The 23,469-nt window shown below is 41.5% G+C and overlaps 1 protein-coding gene across 1 annotated transcript in view; it reads right to left on the bottom strand.

The window, feature by feature from the left end:
• Positions 1–23,469, bottom strand: part of kmt2ca (lysine (K)-specific methyltransferase 2Ca) — a 297,312-nt gene that overhangs the window by 146,378 nt on the left and 127,465 nt on the right. The window contains exons 6-8 of the mRNA XM_052484247.1: positions 17,053–17,317; positions 4,583–4,745; positions 1,638–1,809 (exon numbers count right to left, since the gene is read on the bottom strand). Of these exons, the coding sequence (XP_052340207.1) occupies positions 1,638–1,809; positions 4,583–4,745; positions 17,053–17,317 (600 nt within the window). The remainder of the gene's footprint in view (positions 1–1,637; positions 1,810–4,582; positions 4,746–17,052; positions 17,318–23,469) is intronic.

Below are 23,469 nucleotides of genomic sequence, written 5' to 3'. Positions count from 1 at the left end.
CATTAGTGTCTCTAGTTTGAGAAAGAGACGCCCCACAAGTCCTCAACTAGCAGCTTCATTAAATAGTACCCGCAAAACACCAGTCTCAAAGTCAACAGTGAAGAGGCGATTCCAGGATGCTGACCTTCTAGGCAGAGTTCCTCTGTCCAGTGTCTGTGTACTTTTGCCCATTTGAATATATTATTTTTATTGGCCAGTCTGAGATAAGGCTTTTTCTTTGCAACTCTAATCAATTTGATGTTTGATAAACATGGGGGATATTGGTACTGGTACCGAGTCGATGTGCGGTGGTACAGGTTAGTCGAGGTAATTGAGGTCGGAACAGTGGAACAGAACAAAAAATAAAGGTGTTCTGTTCAGAACGAAACGATTGGAAAATAATTTTGGTTCCAAAACTTGCCTGCTAGCCATTACCCTGTCAAACACTGGTTGTACGACACTACTTAACCTCTCTAGGGTACGTGGGACGCTAGCGTCCCATCTGGCCAACATCCAGTGAGATTGCAGAGCGTCAAATTCAAATACAGAAATGCTCATCATAAAAACAAAACATATTTTACATAGGTTTAAAGATGAACTTCTTGTTAAACCAACCACAGTGTCATATTTATAAAATGCTTTTCGGCGAAAGCATACCTAGCCCAGAACATAGCCCAGTTGACAAATTATTACAAACAGTAACCAGCCAAGCAGAAGCATTACAAAACTCAGAAATAGAGATCAAATTAATCCCTTACCTTTGATGATCTTCATATGGTGGCAATCAGAAGACATTCATTTACTCAATAAATGTTCCTTTTGTTCTATGAAGTCTCTTTATATCCAAAAACTTCAGTTTTGTTAGCGTGTTTTCTTCAGTAATCCACAGGCTCAAATGCAGTCAAAACAATCAGACAAAAAAATCCAAATTGTATCCGTAAAGTTCATAGAAACATGTCAAACGATGTTTATATTCAATCCTCAGGTAGTTTTTTTAGCCTAAATGATCTATAATATTTCAACCGGACAATAACGTCGTCAATATAAAAGTTAAACAAGAACTACACTTGCGCATGAAAAAGCTCTGCGAGACGTTAGGGTCCACTCGTTCAGACTGGCCTTACTTCCTCTTTTATAAGAATACAAGCCTGAAACGATTTCTAAAGACTGTTGACATCTAGTGGAAGGCATAGGAACTGCAAATGGAGTCCTAAGTCAATAGATACTGTAATGGCATTGAATAGAAAACTACAAAACCAAAATAAAACTACTTCCTGATTGGATTTTTTCCCAGGTTTCCGCCTGCTAAATCAGTTCTGTTATACTCACAGACACTATTTTAACAGTTTTGGAAACTTTAGAGGGTTGTCTATCCAAATATACCAGTATATGCATTTCATATCTTCTGGGCCCGAGTAGCAGGCCGTTTAATTTGGGCAAGCCAATTAGCAAATACAGCCAACTAGCAAACACAGCCAACTAGCAAACACAGCCAACTAGCAAACACAGCCAACTAGCAAACACAGCCAACTAGCAGACACAGCCAACTAGCAAAACGGCTACTAATGCATACAGCTAACTAGCACAGTGGCTACTAGTGCATACAGTTAATTAACAAGCTCACATCTGGTAAGTTATGCTACAGAGTCGACCCTTACCTGCAGGTCAAACAGACTTTGCACTCGGGGCACTGCCAGCCGGCCCTCTTCAGGGGGGTAACACCCACGTCCAAACACACCCCGTGGTAGTGCTGCCCACACGCGGTACAGAAGAGCTGGTCCTGCAGGTCCCCAGCACTGTCACACAACAAGCACTTCACCTCCTCTTTAGCTGTGGGTGAGGAGAAAATAAATACTAAAAAGGGACAGTTTAGGAAAGGGACATAATATTAAAAAAGACAGTTCATGGAGGCACTATATTAAAAAAGACAGTTCAGGGAGGCACTATATTAAAAAAGACAGTTCAGGGAGGCACTATATTAAAAAAGACAGTTCAGGGAGGCACTATATTAAAAAAGACAGTTCAGGGAGGCACTATATTAAAAAAGACAGTTCAGGGAGGCACTATATTAAAAAAGACAGTTCAGGGAGGCACTATATTAAAAAAGACAGTTCAGGGAGGCACTATATTAAAAAAGACAGTTCAGGGAGGCACTATATTAAAAAAGACAGTTCAGGGAGGCACTATATTAAAAGACAGTTCAGGGAGGCACTATATTAAAAAAGACAGTTCAGGGAGGCACTATATTAAAAAGGGAAATTTCTAAATCGTTCAACGTAATATTAATCATCTCCAACACTACCCCAACTGGGGCTGGACGATATATCAAATTAATTAGAATTGATCTTTTAGCGCAATATTCCAAAGGACTGTATTGCAAGAATCAAAAGGGTGAGGTGTGGTTATTTTTTTATGAGCGTTTGTTTCATGTTTTCTTTTTGGTCTCGTCTGCTCCTTTTGCTGCAACTGTGCACCTTCCCATTTACACACACATACCAAGCTCCTCCCCCTGCCACAACAACAAAGATGAGAGATCACTTTTTCCTCTCTGACTATTTGCAGAATCGGTCATACGGATACTGAAAGACATTCAGAATGTATTTTACTGTAAAGTTAAACTTTCTAACAATACCCGTCTCCACTCCTCAAATTGCTCCCAGAACAGACACTGAAACAGTTAGACCACGTACTGCTAGTAGCATGTTAGCCAAAGACTGCTATACTAGCGGTCTGGTCTATGTTTAATAAACGTGCTATAAGCATAAAACACAATTATATAAGGAATCGGCAACTTGTTCTCATTCTGAGAAATAAGGTAGGCCACTTGATTTCAACATCTGAACAAAGTGGAGAGGCTAGTATGCTGTTCAAACAGCTGGAGACGGACAGAAGGGTGTGTTTAAAACCATTCAACTGGTCTAGCAAACAAATCCAAGTTGGCTAAACTTGAAATATAAAGATTAGCTGGCTACTCAGTAGCATGTGGCATTGTGCTTGAGAGATTGCCGATGAGGCCTGTGTCCTTGTTCTATAATGTCTGCTACAAGAAGGTAGTCAGTATTAGTTCATGTGCATTATGCATGGTTCTGGGTAAATTTGTAACAAAAAGGGGATTTTCATAGACAGACTTGAAAGCCAGATCAGTGATTATTTTATTCGCCAAGGTATAATTCCAAAAGCCCTGCATTCATTAGATTATTGCTGACTGTTTGAAATGCAGTGTATATGATCTTTAAATAGAGATATCGTAAATCGCCCATAATGTTGTTTAAACATGGGACCACATGTGAGGTTTGAAAGCCTCTGACAAAAATGTATTTTGGAGTGACCTGCCATGGACCATTAGGTTAACATTAGGCTAAAGGCTGCAAAAATGTTTACATACATTTCATCCAATGAGAAAGTAACATCACTTTGAATTTAACACACTGCAAAAACATACAAAGGGTGATTTGAGTGAATTTCATAATAGACATGACCAAAAGTATGTCTAACATCTCATTCCAAAATCATGGGCATTAATATGGAGTTGGTCCCCCCTTTGCTGCTGTAACATAATCCACTCTTCTGGGAAGGCTTTCCACAAGATGTTAGAACATTACTGCTGGGACATGCTTTCATTCAGCAATAAGAGCATTAGTGAGGTCGGGCACTGATGTTTGGCGACTCGGCCTGGCTCGCAGTCGGCGTTAAAGGTCTTCGATGGGGTTGAGGTCAGTTCTCTGTGCAGGCCAGTCAACTTCTTCCACACCGATCTTGACAAACCATTTCTGTATGGGGACATTGCCATGATGAAACAGGAAAGGACCTCCCCCAAACTGTTGCCACAAAGTTGGAAGCACTGAATTGTCTAGAATGTCATTGTATGCTCTAGCGTTAATATTTCCCTTCACTGGAAGGGGCCTTGGCCGAACCATGAAAAACAGCCCCAGACCATTCTTCCTCCTCCACCAAAATGTACAGTTGGCACTATGCATTGGAGCAGGTAGCGTTCTCCTGGCATCCGCCAAACCCAGATTCATCCGTCGGACTGCCAGAACGCGTTTCCACTGCTTCAGTGTCCAATTGCGGCGAGCTTTACATCACTCCAGCTGACAGTTGGCATTGCGCCTGGTGATCTTAGGCTTGTGTGTGGCTGCTCGGCCATGGAAACCCATTTCATGAAGCTCTCGACGAACAGTTATTGTGCTGACGTTGCTTCCAGAGGCAGCTTGGAACTCGGTAGTGAATGTTACAACCGAGTAGAGGATTTTTATGCGTTACGCACTTCAGCACTCGGCGGTCCCATTCTGTGGGCTTGTGTGACCTACCACTTCGCAGCTGAGCCGTTGTTGCTTCTAGACGTTTCCACTTCAATAACATCACTTAGCTGACCAGTGCAAATATTGCAGGGCAGAATTTTGTATTATTAATACAACTGTCAGCGCTGAAATAGCCAAATCTACTAATTTGAAGAGTTGTCCACATACTTTTGTATATATAGTGTACCTACGTGTCACTCACTGACAATATAGCCTACACCAAGTCAAGGCTGTTTGTTTCACATCTATAGTGTAATCCAGTTGTCCTCATTCTCCCAGTGGAACACAGGATCTATACTCACATGTTTGTGAGGCCAGATGGAGGTGGTCAGGGCAGAGGAGGGTGTGTCGGCGCAGGTCCTGGAATGTTCCGGCGGCGGCAGCGCAGGGGAAATGGTACGAGCGGCAGCAGCCCTCCTCACAGCACTTGATGGATGCCCCAAGGCGCTTACAGTATGCACAGCACTGCAAAACAGAGAGAGAGAGCATGAGACAGCGAAAGAGAGAAAGACAATGATTAAGAAAGCTAGTTCGAATACTTAGTTTTTCCTGATTCACTCAATAACGCCTATAAGATAACAACCTGGTCATTTTCGAGAAGAAACCCGGGGTATTTAGTGATTTGAAACCTTTTGAAAAGTTACAGATCGAAATGGAACAAGTCGAGCCTGACAATTGCCTTTCAAGGTGACAGGCAATCATATCGGTTCTATACTATACATTTCAAATCGGAACGTTCTGAACAGACCCTTGGTTGAGCTGATCAGGTTTTCAGGCATCGTGATTGGAAGCTGGAACCATATGCTTCATCTTTACGGCCAATTAACCACTGGCTCTATATTTCAGTTTCAGCACTTACTACAAGCTTTACAAAAATGTCATACTAATTCACACGTTGACAACAATCGCTAGGTATTGACACATTTCAGCTCTAAACCCCCAGCCTAAAAAGCATTGGTGCTTTTACACATAAAATCTCATTATTTTTTGTCAGGCCTCACCAGTGAAATGAAGAAAATAAAAGCATATTGGATTCAAAACCCAGGTTCAAATTGAAGCCAACCTCTGTAATAGTAGAGAATTGCGATTATAGTAAAAAACAAACAAATAGACTGTCTAAATGAGGTGCTCTGGTCAAGGCGAACGAACCTGGCTCTAGCACCTGAATATACATTGACATTTCCGTGGCCAGAGAATGCGAGTTCTCCTTTGAATAATGAAAACTGTCAAGAGTCGAGAAAGAATGGGGCCTTCAAGTTCAAATGGTTCAAGTCAGCACTTATGTTGCTCACTTTCTCCTTCTCTCCTTTAGCTTTCTCTGCCTCTCCTTAGTTCTAGCAAACCCTTGTCGGGGGGAGGGGGGGTCAAATACTAAAACCTGCAAATACCTTTTAACACCAAGTGTTAGACAATTATCACCCATGCTCCAGTGACTTCCTGGGGGCATCATGGGAAGGACATCCTGTGGCATGTTGTCGTATGCGGGACCATGCGGGACCATGCGCGGCTCGGGACAACACAGACAATAACTTATTACCAAAGAAATATAGCTATTAGTCTTATTATTCAAGTCAATGTTCTGTAATTCTATTGATATGCTTACTATACCCATCAAGTCCCTTGAGATGGCATAGGGAGTAATGAAGGAAAAAGTGATCCCCTTCAAAATGACACCACCCTCTCTTCAAACCTTAATCCTCCGTTGTTTTGTTGAAAATAATAATCAAGCAAGACAGCTGTAATCGTATCACAGTGTGGTACATGGTTCTCTTTCATAACCTACGCTAAAGCAGAAATATAAAGCCATACTGGCTTGAGCCCACTTCTCCCACAACGCCCCAAAGAGTAATAGTTGAGGCAAAATGATAGTGGCCCACCTCTACAAACCCTCCCCTCCCTCTACAAATAGCCAAAATGGCTACTGTCCAAATGGACCAAACCAGTGAGGAGAAATGCAATGGATGGATATCTGGTCCAGTGATACTTAGAATAGAACAACAAGTTGGACCGGCCTGGTATCACATAACCGTTGTTTCACCATTGTGCTAACCCAAACCGTACTGTGCTGGCTTGGAAATGTTCTTTTCACATTGTCCTTTCCAGGACGGTTCCAGCCACTTTGGTGGAAGCGTAACCAGGGAAGCACAGTACAGCTTGGCTCAGTAGTATGAAGAAGGTAATTATAAAATTGCTTCTTCCAGTTAATGATAAGCACGCACCCATTAAGAAACTGACTGTAAAAAAAACATCTAAATCTAAGTGATTGATGAGGAATTCAAAAACTGCACAAAGGGAATGGCAAATAAGTCTGGCTGCACAGATGACTGGCAAACATACTGTAATTGTCAATGACTTTTTCATTGGCAAGATAAGCAAACTTAGGCATGACATGCCAATGAACTCTGAACCTTCCAATCCATGCATTAATGAAACATTATGAAAGACAAGCATTGTCATTTCTAGTGTGGAAGGGGTGTAAAAAAAAACATTGTTTTCTATCAATAATGACAACACCTGGTACTGACAACTTGGATGCAAAATGACTGAAGATGGTAGTGATCTACACTGAGAAACACCTTTGTAATATTGACTTCAGAACAGCCTCAGCCTTCGTTCCACTAAGCGAACATTTGGAATTGTTTAAAGATAGTCAAACCAAGGATCATTCAGCCATTTGATTTAGAATTTTAAGATCACTTATGGTATCAAAAAAATATATATATATATTTGATGACCATTGAATATGTCATTAATGCTATTAGCCCATAGAAACACATTGAATAACAGATTCCTGACATGGTACAGATGTTACCCGCCCAAAAATTCAAAGGAAGTTTGTTCTGATGTGTCCGTCCTATATCTGAGAGATATAAGAAAGACCAGGAAACTATTTATATACTGTATTATTTTTGTTTTACAGGTATTGAACCCCTTATTTTATCAATCTCCATATATACTTCCATTCATTTTTTAAACTGGTACTGGGGACTTTCAGACGAGCCTCTTTTCAGCTTCTATCTCAAGGCCATTAGACTGTTAAACAACCACCACCAGCTCATTAGAGGCTGCTGCCTATAGGCATAGACTAGAAATCACTGGCCACTTTAAGGAATGGAACACTAGTCACTTAATATTTACATATCTGGCATTACTCATCTCATATGTATATACATATATATATGTATATACTGTATTCTATACTATTCTACGGTATCTTAGTCACTTAATAATGTTTATATATCTGGCATTACTCATCTCATATGTATATACTGTATTCTATACTATTCTACAGTATCTTAGTCACTTAATAATGTTTATATATCTGGCATTACTCATCTCATATGTATATACTGTATTCTATACTATTCTACTGCATCTTAGTCCGTTCCGCTCTGACATCGCTCGTCCATATATGTATATATTCTTTATTCATTCCTACTTAGATTTGTGTGTATTGGGTTTATGTTGTGTAATTTGTTAAATATTACTGCACTGTCGGAGCTAGAAGCAGAAGCATTTCACTACACCCGCAATAACATCTGCTAATCACGTGTATGTGGCCAATAAAATTTTATTTGAATCTTGTGGGCATCCTAGAGGAAAACAACCGACATGTACGTGAGAGAATCACCTTTCCACAGAGGTGTGTAGCCCAAACTGTGATACAGACAGAAGTTGGCAGAAGAGGCTGCTATGACATCAGATGATTCCTGTGATGCTGTTCTTTCTACAGAAGGGTCATAGTAGTTTGCAGAACAAAGCATTGGGACGCTACAGACGTTCTGGTGAGAAGACTGATTTTCAGGATGCCTCATGGTCTGACGAACACTGCAGATGCCTCTAGCTTAAACAGATGGATTTTGATGGGGATTTCTTCATGATAACTATATTTCCACGGGGCCACAGAAATTGTAGGAGGAGGGTTAGCCCGTCTCCTCATCTTCATCGACACTGATTGAATCAAACTACAGGGAGTCAAATCAAACTTTGTCACATGCGGCAAAAACAAATAGTGTAGACCTTACCGTGAAATGCTTACTTACAAGCCCTTAACCAACAGTGCAGTTCAAGAAGAGTAAAAAGACTTACCAAATAGACGAAAGTAAAAAATAATACAATAACAATAACGAGGCTATATACAGGGGGTACCGGTCGGTACAGAGTCAGTGTGCGAGGGTACAAGTTAGCTGAGGTAATTTGTACAAGTCGCTAGGGGTGAAGTAATTATGCATAGACAATAAACAACGAGTAGCAACAGTGTACAAAAGGAAGGGGGGAGGGTCAATGTAAATAGTCCGGTGACAAATGTATTAATTGTTCAGCAGTCTTACGGCTTGGGGTAGAAGCTGTTGAGAAGCCTTTTGGTCCTAGACTTGGCGCTGAAAGAAATTGATAATAAAGAGGTTCTGGGAGCTGTTCTGTTAGACTTCAGTGCAAGGTTTTGACATTATCGATCATAGTCTGCTGTTGAAAAAAACGTGTGTTCTGGCTTTACATCCTTTGTCATATTGTTGGTCGATAGTTACCCACCTATCAGAAAACAGAGGGTATTATTTATTAATGGAAGCCTCTAACACAAAGTAAACCTCAAGGTAGCCGTCTTGGCCTCTTACTTTCTCTTATTTTTACGAATGACCTACCTACCACTAACCTTGGGTAAAGCCTGTGTGTCTATGTACGCTGATAACATTAGATACCACAGCCAGTGAAATTACTGCAACCCTTAAAGAGCTGCAGTCAGTTTTAGAATGGGTGGATAGTAATAAGCTCATCTTAAATATATCAAAAAACAAAAACCATTGTATTTGGGACAAATCATTTGCTAACCCTAAATATCATCTAAATCTGGTAATGAATAATGTGGCAATTGAACAATTGGAGGAGACTAAACTGCTTGTCTAACCCTAGATTGTAAACTGACATTTCAGCTCGCGACTGGAACGAGCTGAAACAAACATTCAAACTGGACAGTTTTATCTCAATCTCTTCATTCAAAGACTCGATCATGGACACTCTTACTGACAGTTGTGGTTGCTTTGTGTGATGTATTGTTGTCTCCACCTTCTTGCCCTTTGTGCTGTTGTCTGTGCCCAATGTTTGTACCATGTTTTGTGCAGCTACCACGTTGTGTTACTACCATGTTGTTATTATGTTGCTACCATACTGTGTTGTCATGTTTTGCTGCCATGCTATGTTGTCGTCTCAGGTCTCTCTTTATGTAGTGTTGTCTCTCTTGTCATGACGTGTGTTTTGTCCTATATTTATATTTTATGTATTTTTTTATCCCAGCCTCTGTCCCCGCAGAAGGCCTTTTGGTAGGCCGTCATTGTAAATAAGAATGTGTTAACTGACTTGCATAGTTAAATAAAGGTTCAATAAAAATATACAATTAAACAGTAGCTAAGATGGAGACATCACAATCAACCAAACAAGTCCAACAGGCCCTAGTTTATCACACCTGGACTACTGCTCAGTTGTGCCACAAAGGACGCAGGCAAATTACAGTTCAACCAGAACTCAAATGTACATGGAGGGCTAGTATAAATAAAACACATGTCAATCTCTCCTGAGTCAAAGTCATCACTACTCTTCCTGCATCACTACTCTTCTTTGTGAGAGGCATTGACATGTTTACAGCACTGAATTGTCTGTTCAAACAGCGAACACACAGCTCAGAAACTCATACTCTATAAGACATGCCACCAGGGGTCTCTTCACAGTCCAAGTCCAGAACAGACTCTGGGAAAAACACAGTACTACATAGAGCCATGACTACATGGAACTCTTTCACATCAAGTAACTAAATTGAGCACGGCACAACACGGACTGTGAAGAGGCACGCATACGCATACGTACACACACTAACACAAGCACTCCACACACAAACTGTAATAATATTGAAATATTGTAAGATATTTTATAGTGAAAATGTGTAGTAATAGAGCAATGTACATATGTATAATGCACAATGTCTAGTTTGATGTACCGTTTTATTTATTTAGGCCTTTGATTTACGACGAGGTATGGTTTTATTCCTGTTTGGACCACAGGAAGGTCAGCTAATGGGGATCCTTAATAAATACTAGTGACACAACACCATACTCAAGTACAACTTAGAAGCCTGTTGATTTAACATTTTAAATATCTAGCAAAATGACAACATATCCAACTACATAATAGTATAACCTAACACGCTGCTATAGTGAGTTCACAAAAACCTGGCCGTAGTCGTGTTGGACCTGTCGGCAGGCATATCAATGAGTCAGTCGGGCATACAGTAATCCTTCCTCTCGAAAGCTGGCACTTCAACAGGAGATAAGGCAATGGCATCTTAAAAATCAGGGCTACATTGTAAGGGTCTGAAAGATTATCCTGATGTCCTAATACCAGGGTTTTTTCATGGCTCACTGCCAAACGCCGTCAACTCACACTGGAGGGGCAGAATACCACTGGTGGAAAGGGAGGGAGGGAACTGCCGGGGCAACCAACACACAGCCTGCCGGCCGAAAAACAATGGTGTTTCTGTAGTGCTATACAAGCTCTCTCACACACACACACACAATGTATAGTTCGATACACACTCATCCATAAGGTACACAGTGCCTTTAGAAAGTATTCATACCCCTTGATGTTTTTCTCTCACCCATCTACACACAATACCCCATAATGACAAAATACACAAACATTTTGAAATATTTGCTTTTTTATTTTATTTACATAAGTATTCACACACTTGAGTCAATACTTTGTAAAAGCACCTTTGGCAGTGATTACAGCTGTGAGTCTTTATGTAAGTCTCCAAGAGGTATGCATATCTGGATTGTACAATATTTGCCCATTGTTCTTTTTAAAAATCTAAAAGCTCTGTCAAGTCGATTGTTGATCATTACAAGACAGCCATTTTCAAGGGTTGGAATAGATTTTCAAGACGATTTAAGTCAAAACTGTAACTTGGCCAATCAGGAACATTATCTTTGTAAGCAACAAATTTGACCTTGTGTTAAAGTCTATGGTGGTTTTGAAAGGTGATTTTGTCTCCCAGTGTCTGTTGAAAGCAGACTGAAAAGGTTTTCCTCTAGGATTTTGCCTGTAATTATAGCTTAGACTTTTTTATCCTAAAAAACTCCCTGGTGTTTGCCGATGACCAGCATACCCATAACATGATACAGCCACCACCAAGCTTGAAAATATGTGGTACTGAGTGGTGCATTGTGTTGGATTTGGATATTTTGGAATATTTGTATTCTGTACAGGGTTCCTTCTTTTGACTGTCATTTAGGTTAGTAAGTGGAGTAACTACAATGTTATTCATCTATCCTCAGTTCTCACATCACAACCATTAAACTCTAATTGTTTTCTAAATCACCATCGGCCTCATGGTGAAATCCCTGAGCAGTTACCTTCCTCTTCTGCAAATCATTTGGGAAGGATGCCTGTATCTTTGTAGTGACTGGATGTATTGATACAGCAGACAAAGTCTAATTTATAACTTCACCATGCTCAAAGGGATATACAGTGTATGCTTTTTTTAATGTTTACATATTTACCTATTTGTGCCAGGCATTTAAATACCTCCCTGGTCTTTGTGGTTGAATCTGTGCTTGTAATTCACTACTCGATTGAGGGATCTTACAGATAATTGTATGTGTGTGGTCATACAAAAGTTATGTCAACCACTATCATTGAACACAAGTCCATACAACTTAAGTGATGCACATTGTTACTCCTGAACTCATTTAGGATTGCCATAACAAAGGGGTTGAATACTTATTGCCTTAAGAGATTTGAACCATTCATTCCTTATTAATTTCTGGAATGTTCGACAAACAAAATTCCACTTTGATATTATGGACTATTGTGTGTAGAACAGTGACACAAAACGTACATTTAATCCATTTCAAATTCAGGCGGTAACAACAAAATATTGAAAATGTCAAGTGTGAACATTTTCTGAAGGCACTGTACATACTTGTCAATAAGACACTCACACAAAAACTCAAGTGTACACGCGCACACACACACACACACACACCAGCTTGACATTTCAGCTGACAGCTAAAGGAGCAATCTGCCGATAGTGTTGCTGATTTAGGGTGTAAATGCAATCAGGCGAACATGACATGGAGGTGAGGATGGCATGTGTGTGTGGGTAGTGCGTGCGTCAGCAGTGTATGAATTTCAGAACTGGGTGAGTGTATAGCAGGCTGCAGCATCTGAGTGTACATGTGTACAAATAAAAATCTATGTGAGGTACATTACAGTGTGTGTGTGTGTGTGTGTGTGTGTGTGTGTGTGTGTGTGTGTGTGTGTGTGTGTGTGTGTGTGTGTGTGTGTGTGTGTGTGTGTGTGTGTCAGGGATTCCGTTAGGAAAATATGGCGCTGGACATTTGACTAGCAGGATTTTAAATTTACCAGACATTTGAGAAATGTCCCGGACCCACATGATGATTTAGGTACATAAACTGATTAGTGCTCAGAATGACAGATTTAGATTATAGTAATTCATATTTGACAGAACAAGTTGAGAGGATGCAACGATGTGCAGTGATTCTTAACAGATTCTGATGTTAGAAAATCTCATTTACTTTGTCAGCCAACAAGACGAGTAAAGAACAGCAAAATCAGTATTCTACTGTAAATGCATCTACTATCCCCCATAGTAAAAATCAGTAGCCTACTGTAAATGCATCTACTATCCCCCATAGTAAAAATCAGTAGCCTACTGTAAATGCATCTACTATCCCCCATAGTAAAAATCAGTAGCCTACTGTAAATGCATCTACTATTCCCCATAGTAAAAATCAGTAGCCTACTGTAAATGCATCTACTCCCCCATAGTAAAAATCAGTAGCCTCCCTACTATCCCCCATAGTAAAAATCAGTAGCCTACTGTAAATGCATCTACTATCCCCCATAGTAAAAATCAGTAGCCTACTGTAAGTGCATCTACTATCCCCCATAGTAAAAATCAGTTGCCTACTGTAAATGCATCTACTATCCCCCATAGTAAAAATCAGTAGCCTACTGTAAATGCATCTACTATCCCCATAGTAAAAATCAGTAGCCTACTGTAAATGCATCTACTATCCCCCATAGTAAAAATCAGTAGCCTACTGTAAATGCATCTACTATCCCCCATAGTAAAAATCAGTAGCCTACTGTAAATGCATCTACTATCCCCCATAGTAAAAATCAGTAGCCTACTGTAAGTGCATATACTATCCCCCATAGTAAAAATCAGTTGCCTACTGTAAATGCATCTACTATCCCCCATAGTAAAAATCAGTAGCCTACTGTAAATGTAAAAATCAGTCCTACTGTAAATCCTACTATCCCCATAGTAAAAATCAGTAGCCTACTGTAAATGCATCTACTATCCCCCATAGTAAAAATCAGTAGCCTACTGTAAATTCATCTACTATCCTCCATAGTAAAAATCAGTAGCCTACTGTAAATGCATCTACTATCCCCATAGTAAAAATCAGTAGCCTACTGTAAATTCATCTACTATCCCCCATAGTAAAAATCAGTAGCCTACTGTAAATGCATCTACTATCCCCCATAGTAAAAATCAGTAGCCTACTGTAAATGCATCTACTATCCCCCATAGTAAAAATCAGTAGCCTACTGTAAATGCATCTACTATCCCCCATAGTAAAAATCAGTAGCCTACTGTAAATGCATCTACTATCCTCCATAGTAAAAATCAGTAGCCTACTGTAAATGCATCTACTATCCCCCATAGTAAAAATCAGTAGCCTACTGTAAATTCATCTACTATCCCCCATAGTAAAAATCAGTAGCCTACTGTAAATGCATCTACTAGCCCCCATAGTAAAAATCAGTAGCCTACTGTAAATGCATCTACTATCCCCCATAGTAAAAATCAGTAGCCTACTGTAAATTCATCTACTATCCCCCATAGTAAAAATCAGTAGCCTACTGTAAATTCATCTACTATCCCCCATAGTAAAAATCAGTAGCCTACTGTAAATGCATCTACTATCCCCCATAGTAAAAATCAGTAGCCTACTGTAAATTCATCTACTATCCCCCATAGTAAAAATCAGTAGCCTACTGTAAATTCATCTACTATCCCCCATAGTAAAAATCAGTAGCCTACTGTAAATGCATCTACTATCCCCCATAGTAAAAATCAGTAGCCTACTGTAAATGCATCTACTATCCCCCATAGTAAAAATCAGTAGCCTACTGTAAATGCATCTACTATCCCCCATAGTAAAAATCAGTAGCCTACTGTAAATGCATCTACTATCCCCCATAGTAAAAATCAGTAGCCTACTGTAAATTCATCTACTATCCCCCATAGTAAAAAAGTTGACCTATTCTATGGCGGTCTAGCGATGGTTCTGTACTGTTGCAGCTCATTTCGTGGCAAAGTTTACAAATAATAGATACAAACTATATACTGTAATTACTTACTACTTTACAGTTGAAATTGAATTGAGAAGGTTTTGGGGAAAGTATGTTCTTTCAACCCAAAAGACTTTAAATCATAACAACTGGAGTGATAGACAAATGTGCGCACCACACAGGCAGACAGAGGCAATATTGCTGGAAGTTAATTGGCAGATATTGTGTTAGATTTGGCTTTTAAAGCCAATAGTGGCTAACCAGGGGTGGGATAATGTTGCGGGATAATTGTTGTGGGATAATGTTGCGTTGATTAGATAATAGTTGGGAGCTTGCAGCCTTTCAGGTTGTGTTGATATAGGACTCATTTTACTGTGGAAATAGATACTTTTGTACCCGTCTCCTCCAGCATCTTCACAAGGTCCTTTGCTGTTGTTCTGGGATTGATTTGCACTTTTCACAACAAAGTACTTTCATCTCTAGGAGACAGAACGTGTTTCCTTCCTGAGTGGTATGACAGCTGCGTGGTCCCATGATGTTTATACTTGTGTACTATTGTTTGTACAGATAAATATGGTACCTTCAGGCATTTGGAAATTGCTCTCAAGGATGAACCAGACTTGTGGTGGTCTACAATTTTTTTTTCTGAGGTCTTGGCTTATTTCTATTGATTTCCCCATGATGTTAAGCAAAGAGGCACTGAGTTTGAAGGTAGGCCTTGAAATACATCCACAGGTACACCTCCAATTGACTCAAAGTATGTCATAATTTTCTGGAATTTTCCAAGCTGTTTAAAGGCAGAGTCAACTTAGTGTATGTAAACTTCTGACCCACTGGAATTGTGATACAGTGAATTATAAGTGAAATAATCTGTCTGTAAACAATTGTTGGAAAAATTACTTGTGCCATCCAAAACTATAGTTTGTTAACAAGACATTTGTGGAGTGATTGAAAAACGAGTTTTAACCTAAGTGTACGTAAACTTCTGACATCAACTGTATGTGTAGATAGATACATATATATCCATCCATATATTGGAAAGCTGATAAAATAATTGTATATATTTATTTCTTGTTTTTTACCGGCCAAAATCCATCTATAACCAGCTGACAGAAACCTGCGTGTGTTGACCTCCAGATGTGCTTTCTCCTGCCCTTTTCTGCTTCACACTCCAATGAGCCTTATTATAGTGACAAAGATGACCTTTAACGGGGCCCCATCAGCTCTCACACACAAACACACAACTATAGCTGCATTGCCCTCAGCACAGACAACAAACCAACAATAGGCTTTTTTTAAATGCACTGTAACTGTGCCCAGACACACACCCTTAAGCTCAATCCCAATCATACAGTCAGCAGTGTAGTACATGGCATGTAAAAGTCATCACATGTTGAGTCCCTCATGTAAGCAGTACTAAAAAAAACTGTTGTACACGTTAAGACAGTTATATTTCAACTCAGCCAGCAATCAATATCAAGTCCTTACAGCAAAAGAACAAGATAAAATATAGTGAATTAATTAACCTGTAATGTGGCCTCCCTCCCCCACTTTGCATTGTGTTAAGTGGTAATGGAAAGTTCCGCTGAGCTAAATGACACAGTAGCGACACACTACTCTCAATCAATCCAATTTATTTAAAGCCCATTTTACATCAGCAGATATCACAAAGTGCTTATACAGAAACCCAGCCTAAAACCCGACAGCAAGCAATGCAGATGTAGAAACTCAGTGGTTAGGAAAAAACGCTGCAGAAAGGTCAGAACCTAGGAAGAAACCTAGAGAGGAACCAGGCTGGGTGGCCAGTCCTCTTCTGGCTGTACTCAAATACTAACAAGATCCCCCATCCCCAAAAAAGGGGGTACCGGGACCTGCTGAACTACTCGGTGCCCCCTTCAACCTCACATCTTTATTAATACCATTTATGATCAACCGTGAACATAATCAAGACAGTCCACTTACTTCCCGACGTTCCCCTTAAAATCAATTAGCCGGTTCGTAATCATAAATCACACAACAAGTTGTCAGTCAAAACATTGTGGGGGAAGCGGTAGAGAAACACAGCTAACCTGAACACTAAGTAGCGCCATTGATTTCACCCTGACACCACGGTACAGTGTGTATGGTGGCCTGGAGACACGGTTCAAACTTTCCTTCAGCCCCTTAATTATAACGCTGTCTTTCCACAGACCACCGTCATCAGAATGACAGTGTGATTGAATGCTTATGACTGAATCTCCATGTCTTCACAGTCTTGGCAATATGGACATCAATACTGAGCTGGCAAAGACAGTGTGGTTGATTTTCTGGTCACTTGTTTAAAGACATTGAGGGCAAACACACGCAGGGTTGAATCCTAACAACCATACCCCAAAGTTTTTGTTCTGTCACCACTCACCTCTGTGCTCCCAGAGTCTATGGCTTTGTCCACATAGAGCAGCGAGTCCTGGGCCTCGCCACGACATACCCCCTCGGACCAGGCGGCACAGTGCAGGTGGGCACAGCACTGGCCTGTGGGGTCAAACAGGGACTGGACGTTGATGTCGTCGGGGAGGCCGATCTGACCAAGCTCGTCCCAGAACTTGGGGGCCGGCTCCTCGCTGAAGGGGTCCGTGCTGCCGGGTGCCGAGGAAGAGTGCAGACCACTGTCCGGAGAGCTGACCCTGGGGAGAGACGGGAAAGGTCATGTTGAAGGTCCAGTTTATTCTCACCAACATAGCAGTTAATACAAACATGGCAAATTCCTTTCTAAATACACAAGAACATAAATGAATCTAAATGAATCTAAAAGGCAAAAGGACCTAAACTAAGAACACCAAACATCATGTAAAGCACCAAAGAAAAAACTGGCTAATAGAGAAAGAATCACGAGAGAGCCTGGTATCCAATTTAAAGGGAGAGCTTTGTGCATAGTCTGGGATTTACTGGATGTATGCGTCTGCTTGGGATGGGATTGCTGTCATTAAAAATCAAATCAAAGTTTATTTGTCACATGACAGAGTACAGCAGGCGTAAACCACTCACTTACAAGCTCTTCCACAACCATGCAGAGTTCAATATCAGAGGTACCAAATAGAAAATTGTGTCGTCAGGTAGCCGTAAACCACGGTGGTTAGAGCATTGAGCCAGTAACCGAAAGGCTGCTGGATCAAATCCCCCGAGCTGACACGGTACAAATCTATCATTCTGCCCCTGAACAAGGCAGTTAACACATTGTTCCCCAGTAAGCGGTCATTGTAAATAAGAATTTATTCTTAACTGACTTGCCTAGTTAAATAAAAGTAAATTCAAATGTAAAAAAACACTAAAAGCTGTTATCCATGTATATGATCTTTAATTCAAACAGTGCTATGACACCATATCAAGGATAAGGAGTGCTCATTGACATGGTCACCACCACCATCCTCTCCTTCTGGAAGAAAGCATCAGGGTGGAGGTTGTCCCTTGGCTAATGCACAAGGACGGGTTGTTCGAGCCCACACAAGCACAAAAATACTAGCTTGCTTGACACACACACACTAGCCAGCCTGAAACACACACAATCTCTCTCCATCCCTGCCGGATGCAGCCTATTCCAGCCAGTCTGGTGTTGTTGGATGAAGGATCTCGGCCCACAGAGGAGCAGAAAAAAGTGTGAATTACCATTTAAAAAGAGACCCCGGTTTGAGGAAGCCCTTTGCCCAGCGAAGGGTAGCAGTAGGGTGCTAGGGATGAAAGGCTACTGTATACTACACCCCCCAACAAACAGCTCTACTATAGGGATGTGTTCATTAGGGTGTGAAATGGAAAATGTTTTAAAGTGCTTTGCAACAGAAAAATAAGCTGGGGGGGGGAGAAGAGGATGGAAGGGGATAGTGCACTGATGGACTATGGTCCTGTCTTCTATGTGTAACCAAGTCTTTGCATCCAAAGCGTCATCTATGAATTTAACAGCAGTGCCATTTCCCTCTTAGACCCATCCCTCAGCTGAATATCAACTTAGACCCACCCCTCAGCTGAATATCAACTTAGACCCATCCCTCAGCTGAATATCAACTTAGACCCATCCCTCAGCTGAATATCAACTTAGACCCATCCCTCAGCTGAATATCAACTTAGACCCATCCCTCAGCTGAATATCAACTTAGACCCATCCCTCAGCTGAATATCAACTTAGACCCATCCCTCAGCTGAATATCAACTTAGACCCATCCCTCAGCTGAATAGCAACTTAGACCCATCCCTCAGCTGAATAGCAACTTAGACCCATCCCTCAGCTGAATAGCAACTTAGACCCATCCCTCAGCTGAATAGCAACTTAGACCCATCCCTCAGCTGAATAGCAACTTAGACCCATCCCTCAGCTGAATAGCAACTTAGACCCATCCCTCAGCTGAATAGCAACTTAGACCCATCCCTCAGCTGAATAGCAACTTAGACCCATCCCTCAGCTGAATAGCAACTTAGACCCATCCCTCAGCTGAATAGCAACTTAGACCCATCCCTCAGCTGAATAGCAACTTAGACCCATCCCTCAGCTGAATAGCAACTTAGACCCATCCCTCAGCTGAATAGCAACTTAGACCCATCCCTCAGCTGAATAGCAACTTAGACCCATCCCTCAGCTGAATAGCAACTTAGACCCATCCCTCAGCTGAATAGCAACTTAGACCCATCCCTCAGCTGAATAGCAACTTAGACCCATCCCTCAGCTGAATAGCAACTTAAACCCATCCCTCAGCTGAATAGCAACTTAGACCCATCCCTCAGCTGAATAGCAACTTAGACCCATCCCTCAGCTGAATAGCAACTTAGACCCATCCCTCAGCTGAATAGCAACTTAGACCCATCCCTCAGCTGAATAGCAACTTAGACCCATCCCTCAGCTGAATAGCAACTTAGACCCATCCCTCAGCTGAATAGCAACTTAGACCCACCCCTCAGCTGAATAGCAACTTAGACCCACCCCTCAGCTGAATAGCAACTTAGACCCATCCCTCAGCTTAATAGCAACTTAGACCCATCCCTCAGCTGAATAGCAACTTAGACCCATCCCTCAGCTGAATAGCAACTTAGACCCATCCCTCAGCTGAATAGCAACTTAGACCCATCCCTCAGCTGAATAGCAACTTAGACCCATCCCTCAGCTGAATAGCAACTTAGACCCATCCCTCAGCTGAATAGCAACTTAGACCCATCCCTCAGCTGAATAGCAACTTAGACCCACCCCTCAGCTGAATATCAACTTAGACCCATCCCTCAGCTGAATAGCAACTTAGACCCATCCCTCAGCTGAATAGCAACTTAGACCCATCCCTCAGCTGAATAGCAACTTAGACCCATCCCTCAGCTGAATAGCAACTTAAACCCATCCCTCAGCTGAATAGCAACTTAAACCCATCCCTCAGCTGAATAGCAACTTAGACCCATCCCTCAGCTGAATAGCAACTTAGACCCATCCCTCAGCTGAATAGCAACTTAGACCCATCCCTCAGCTGAATAGCAACTTAGACCCATCCCTCAGCTGAATAGCAACTTAGACCCACCCCTGAGCTGAATAGCAACTTAGACCCATCCCTCAGCTGAATAGCAACTTAGACCCATCCCTCAGCTGAATAGCAAACCAAGTGGCGGAGCTGCTATTGGGCTGAGAAACAAATGACAGATTATGCCTTAAAGGGATAGTATTTCAAATGGAGTGTTTAATGGTGAAGGATCCGATGAGGGAGCCAAAAACCCTAATACGCAATCTCCTATCCGTTCTCCTCCACTTTCTCTCCTGTTCGCTCTAATTTTGCTCAGCTGTGGCTCGTTCGACCGTAATTTTCAACTTTTCCGTGAAAACGCTGCAGCTTTAATTATGAGCTAAATAACCTTATAGAGGTTATGGACATGTCTTATAGGCAAATTATAATTTGCAGAATTTATGGCCCAATTGTCTTATTTGCAGAACCATGTGTTATTCCATTCAAATGGGTATGCCTTTTTGGAGATGGATTGACATGAATGATATCAGAAGTTGCTTATTCGTGTGATATCAACAGCCTTTCCATATGTTCTTTTACCATAACTAATCATAGTGTTCGATCAAAGCTGTATAAGTTGAGTCAGGTCAAGCTGTCCAGGGGGAAACGTTTCAAAACATTTCATGACTAGTGAACGCAACACACATTTATCCAAACCAAGCCCATATCCCACCTTGGTGAATGTGCTGGCTCCCATGTGTGAATAGGAAGACGAAACCGGTGTTAAGGTGTCAGCATTCTTTAGTTCGCATGGCGGTTAGCTGAAGTCTGCTAGCCGAACTGAACGGGAGTGCACACTCCCTTAAAAGAAGAGCGGTGCACACTCCCTTAAAAGAAGAGCGGTGCACACTCCCTTAAAAGAAGAGCGGTGCACACTCCCTTAAAAGAAGAGCGGTGCACACTCCCTTAAAAGAAGAGCGGTGCACACTCCCTTAAAAGAAGAGCGGTGCACACTCCCTTAAAAGAAGAGCGGTGCACACTCCCTTAAAAGAAGAGCGGTGCACACTCCCTTAAAAGAAGAGCGGTGCACACTCCCTTAAAAGAAGAGCGGTGCACACTCCCTTAAAAGACATTAGTCTGCACCAAAAAAAAATTAAACGGTGTAAAATGTCGGAATAATATAGGCACAAACTCTTCAGATCTTTTTTGTCTAGGAAGCATGCGGACGCCTTTACTCTCTCCCTGAGAAAAAGCAGTGTTTCATTAGGCCTGTGATTACTTTGGGCCTGTCAAAGCTACTTTCAATTAGATCACCTTAATGAGACAATAATTAGCGACTACACACAGACAATGACTATAGAATAAGGAAAGCGCGATGGACAGACAGACCAATTCATGCATGTATACACAAATGCAGAGAGCGAGAGGAGACATGAACTCACTCATGCACATTTATCAACACATGCAGTCATGAGGTCATGCACCCCCTTACAAAACCTTTCATTTTATTACCAGACAAAACAACTTGCATGGAGAGTGAGAGTTCATCGAGTCCATGAAGTAAGTAGAGGGACTTATACTTGAGGTACATTTCAAATCAAACAGGCAAAAGTCAATTCAAGAGATAGGCTATTTTCTCCACCGTCTCCTCTGATATATCCATAAACGGTGATTCATCGAGTTGCTATTCAGGCCAAAACAGAATTGGGTCACTAGGGCTCAGTTCATGTGAACTGTCCCCGGTCCACCTTAACACTTCTCTGACACGGTCCACCTTAACACTTCTCTCTCTCTTGCTTGTTATTGTTTTCATTCCTAGCTCCCTCTGTCTAGAACTGGCACGGCGCCAGCACTGAACTGACCGACCAATCACAGGGCTCCAACGCGACAATGCACTGCGCCGCGTTGGCCCCCTGCCAGGAACCTCGCTGGGTGAGAGCATTACGTCACCGCCCCCTCGGATTGGTTCAAAAGAGCTGAGCAAATTAGGAGGCCAGCCAATGGGCCCTGGGGTGTCTTCTGACGGTAGGTCTTTGTCAACAGTGGATCACGTGGAGCTGAAGTGACAGGGGGGAGGGAGAGAGAACAGACAGAAAGAAAGAGAAAGAAAGAGCAAAAACAAGCAAGAAAAATAGTGACAGAAAGATTAAGCGGTAAGGAGAGAGAACAGAGAGAGAAAGAGACACAGACAACTGGGGAGAGAGCGAGAGACCAAGACAGACAGGCAGAGACGGAGAGAGACAGGCAGAGGGGGGAGAAGGAACAGCACATCAGAAATCAGCTCAACGTAACTGTAGAAACCAGAGAATCAAACCACTTCTGGGAAAATTGTAACACACTAAAACAACAAAGAGTTACCTATCCAAGACAGAGATGTATGGATAAACCACTTCTCTAATCTTTTTGGCTCTATAACAAATAGCAGAAAAATATACATGAATAAATACAAATCTTAGAACCAACTATTAAAAGACAAGCAGAACCCACTGGATTCTGCAATTACAATGAATGAACTACAGGACAAAACACAAACCCTCCAACAAAAAAGTTATGTGGTATTGATGGTATCCTACATGAAAAGATAAAATATAGACCAAAGTCCTATTGACTATACATAAACTTTTGAACCTCATCCTCAGCTCTGGCATCTTCCCCAATATTCGGAACCAATGACTGATCACCTCAATCCACAAAAGAGAAGACAAATTTGACCCCAATAAATACAGAGTGATATGCATCAACAGCAATCTTGGGAAAAATCCTCTGCATTATCATTAACAGCAGACTCATACATTTCCTCAGCGAAAACAATGTACTGAGCAAATGTCAAATTGGCTTATTACCAATAGGGATGCACGATATAGTCGGTGAATATATCTGAATAGGGGCAACGTCGGGATCGGCCCGATGTCTAGTTTAACGCCAATGTTAAAAACCGATGTCAACGCTGTGCATACCTATAGAACTTAGGTACAGGACGTAATGACGACGCATAAAATTTTGCGCTACACGTGCATCACAGCATTCCTAACCTCGCCCACAATGTCTGCTGTGTGGATCGAGCAGTCAACAAGTCCAGCTGGCATTTGAATGAGTAAGAAAATTTAAGCGAGACAACTCAAAGGCAAAATCCACTAATGGAACTCATTGCCCTTGACAATCAATCTTCCTCTGTCTTGGGTGATGTTGGCTTTCGCCGACTGGTCGAGCACCGGTACACACTACCAAGCGCTCTATTTTTCAGATGTTGTCCTGCCGGAGTTACACAGTAATAGTGTCACTGCTATTAGCTTCACGAAATACACACTATGGAAAGCCATTTGGGTCTTTGCTTGTCAAAAAAAGATACAGTAGCACGGTCAAAGCTGTAC

This window comes from Oncorhynchus keta, chromosome 28 (assembly GCF_023373465.1).
Source record: "Oncorhynchus keta strain PuntledgeMale-10-30-2019 chromosome 28, Oket_V2, whole genome shotgun sequence".
In the NCBI taxonomy this organism is placed as follows: Eukaryota; Metazoa; Chordata; class Actinopteri; order Salmoniformes; family Salmonidae; genus Oncorhynchus; species Oncorhynchus keta.
The sequence above is the reverse complement of the archived record's forward strand: the minus strand, read 5'-3'. Positions and strand labels throughout refer to the sequence as shown.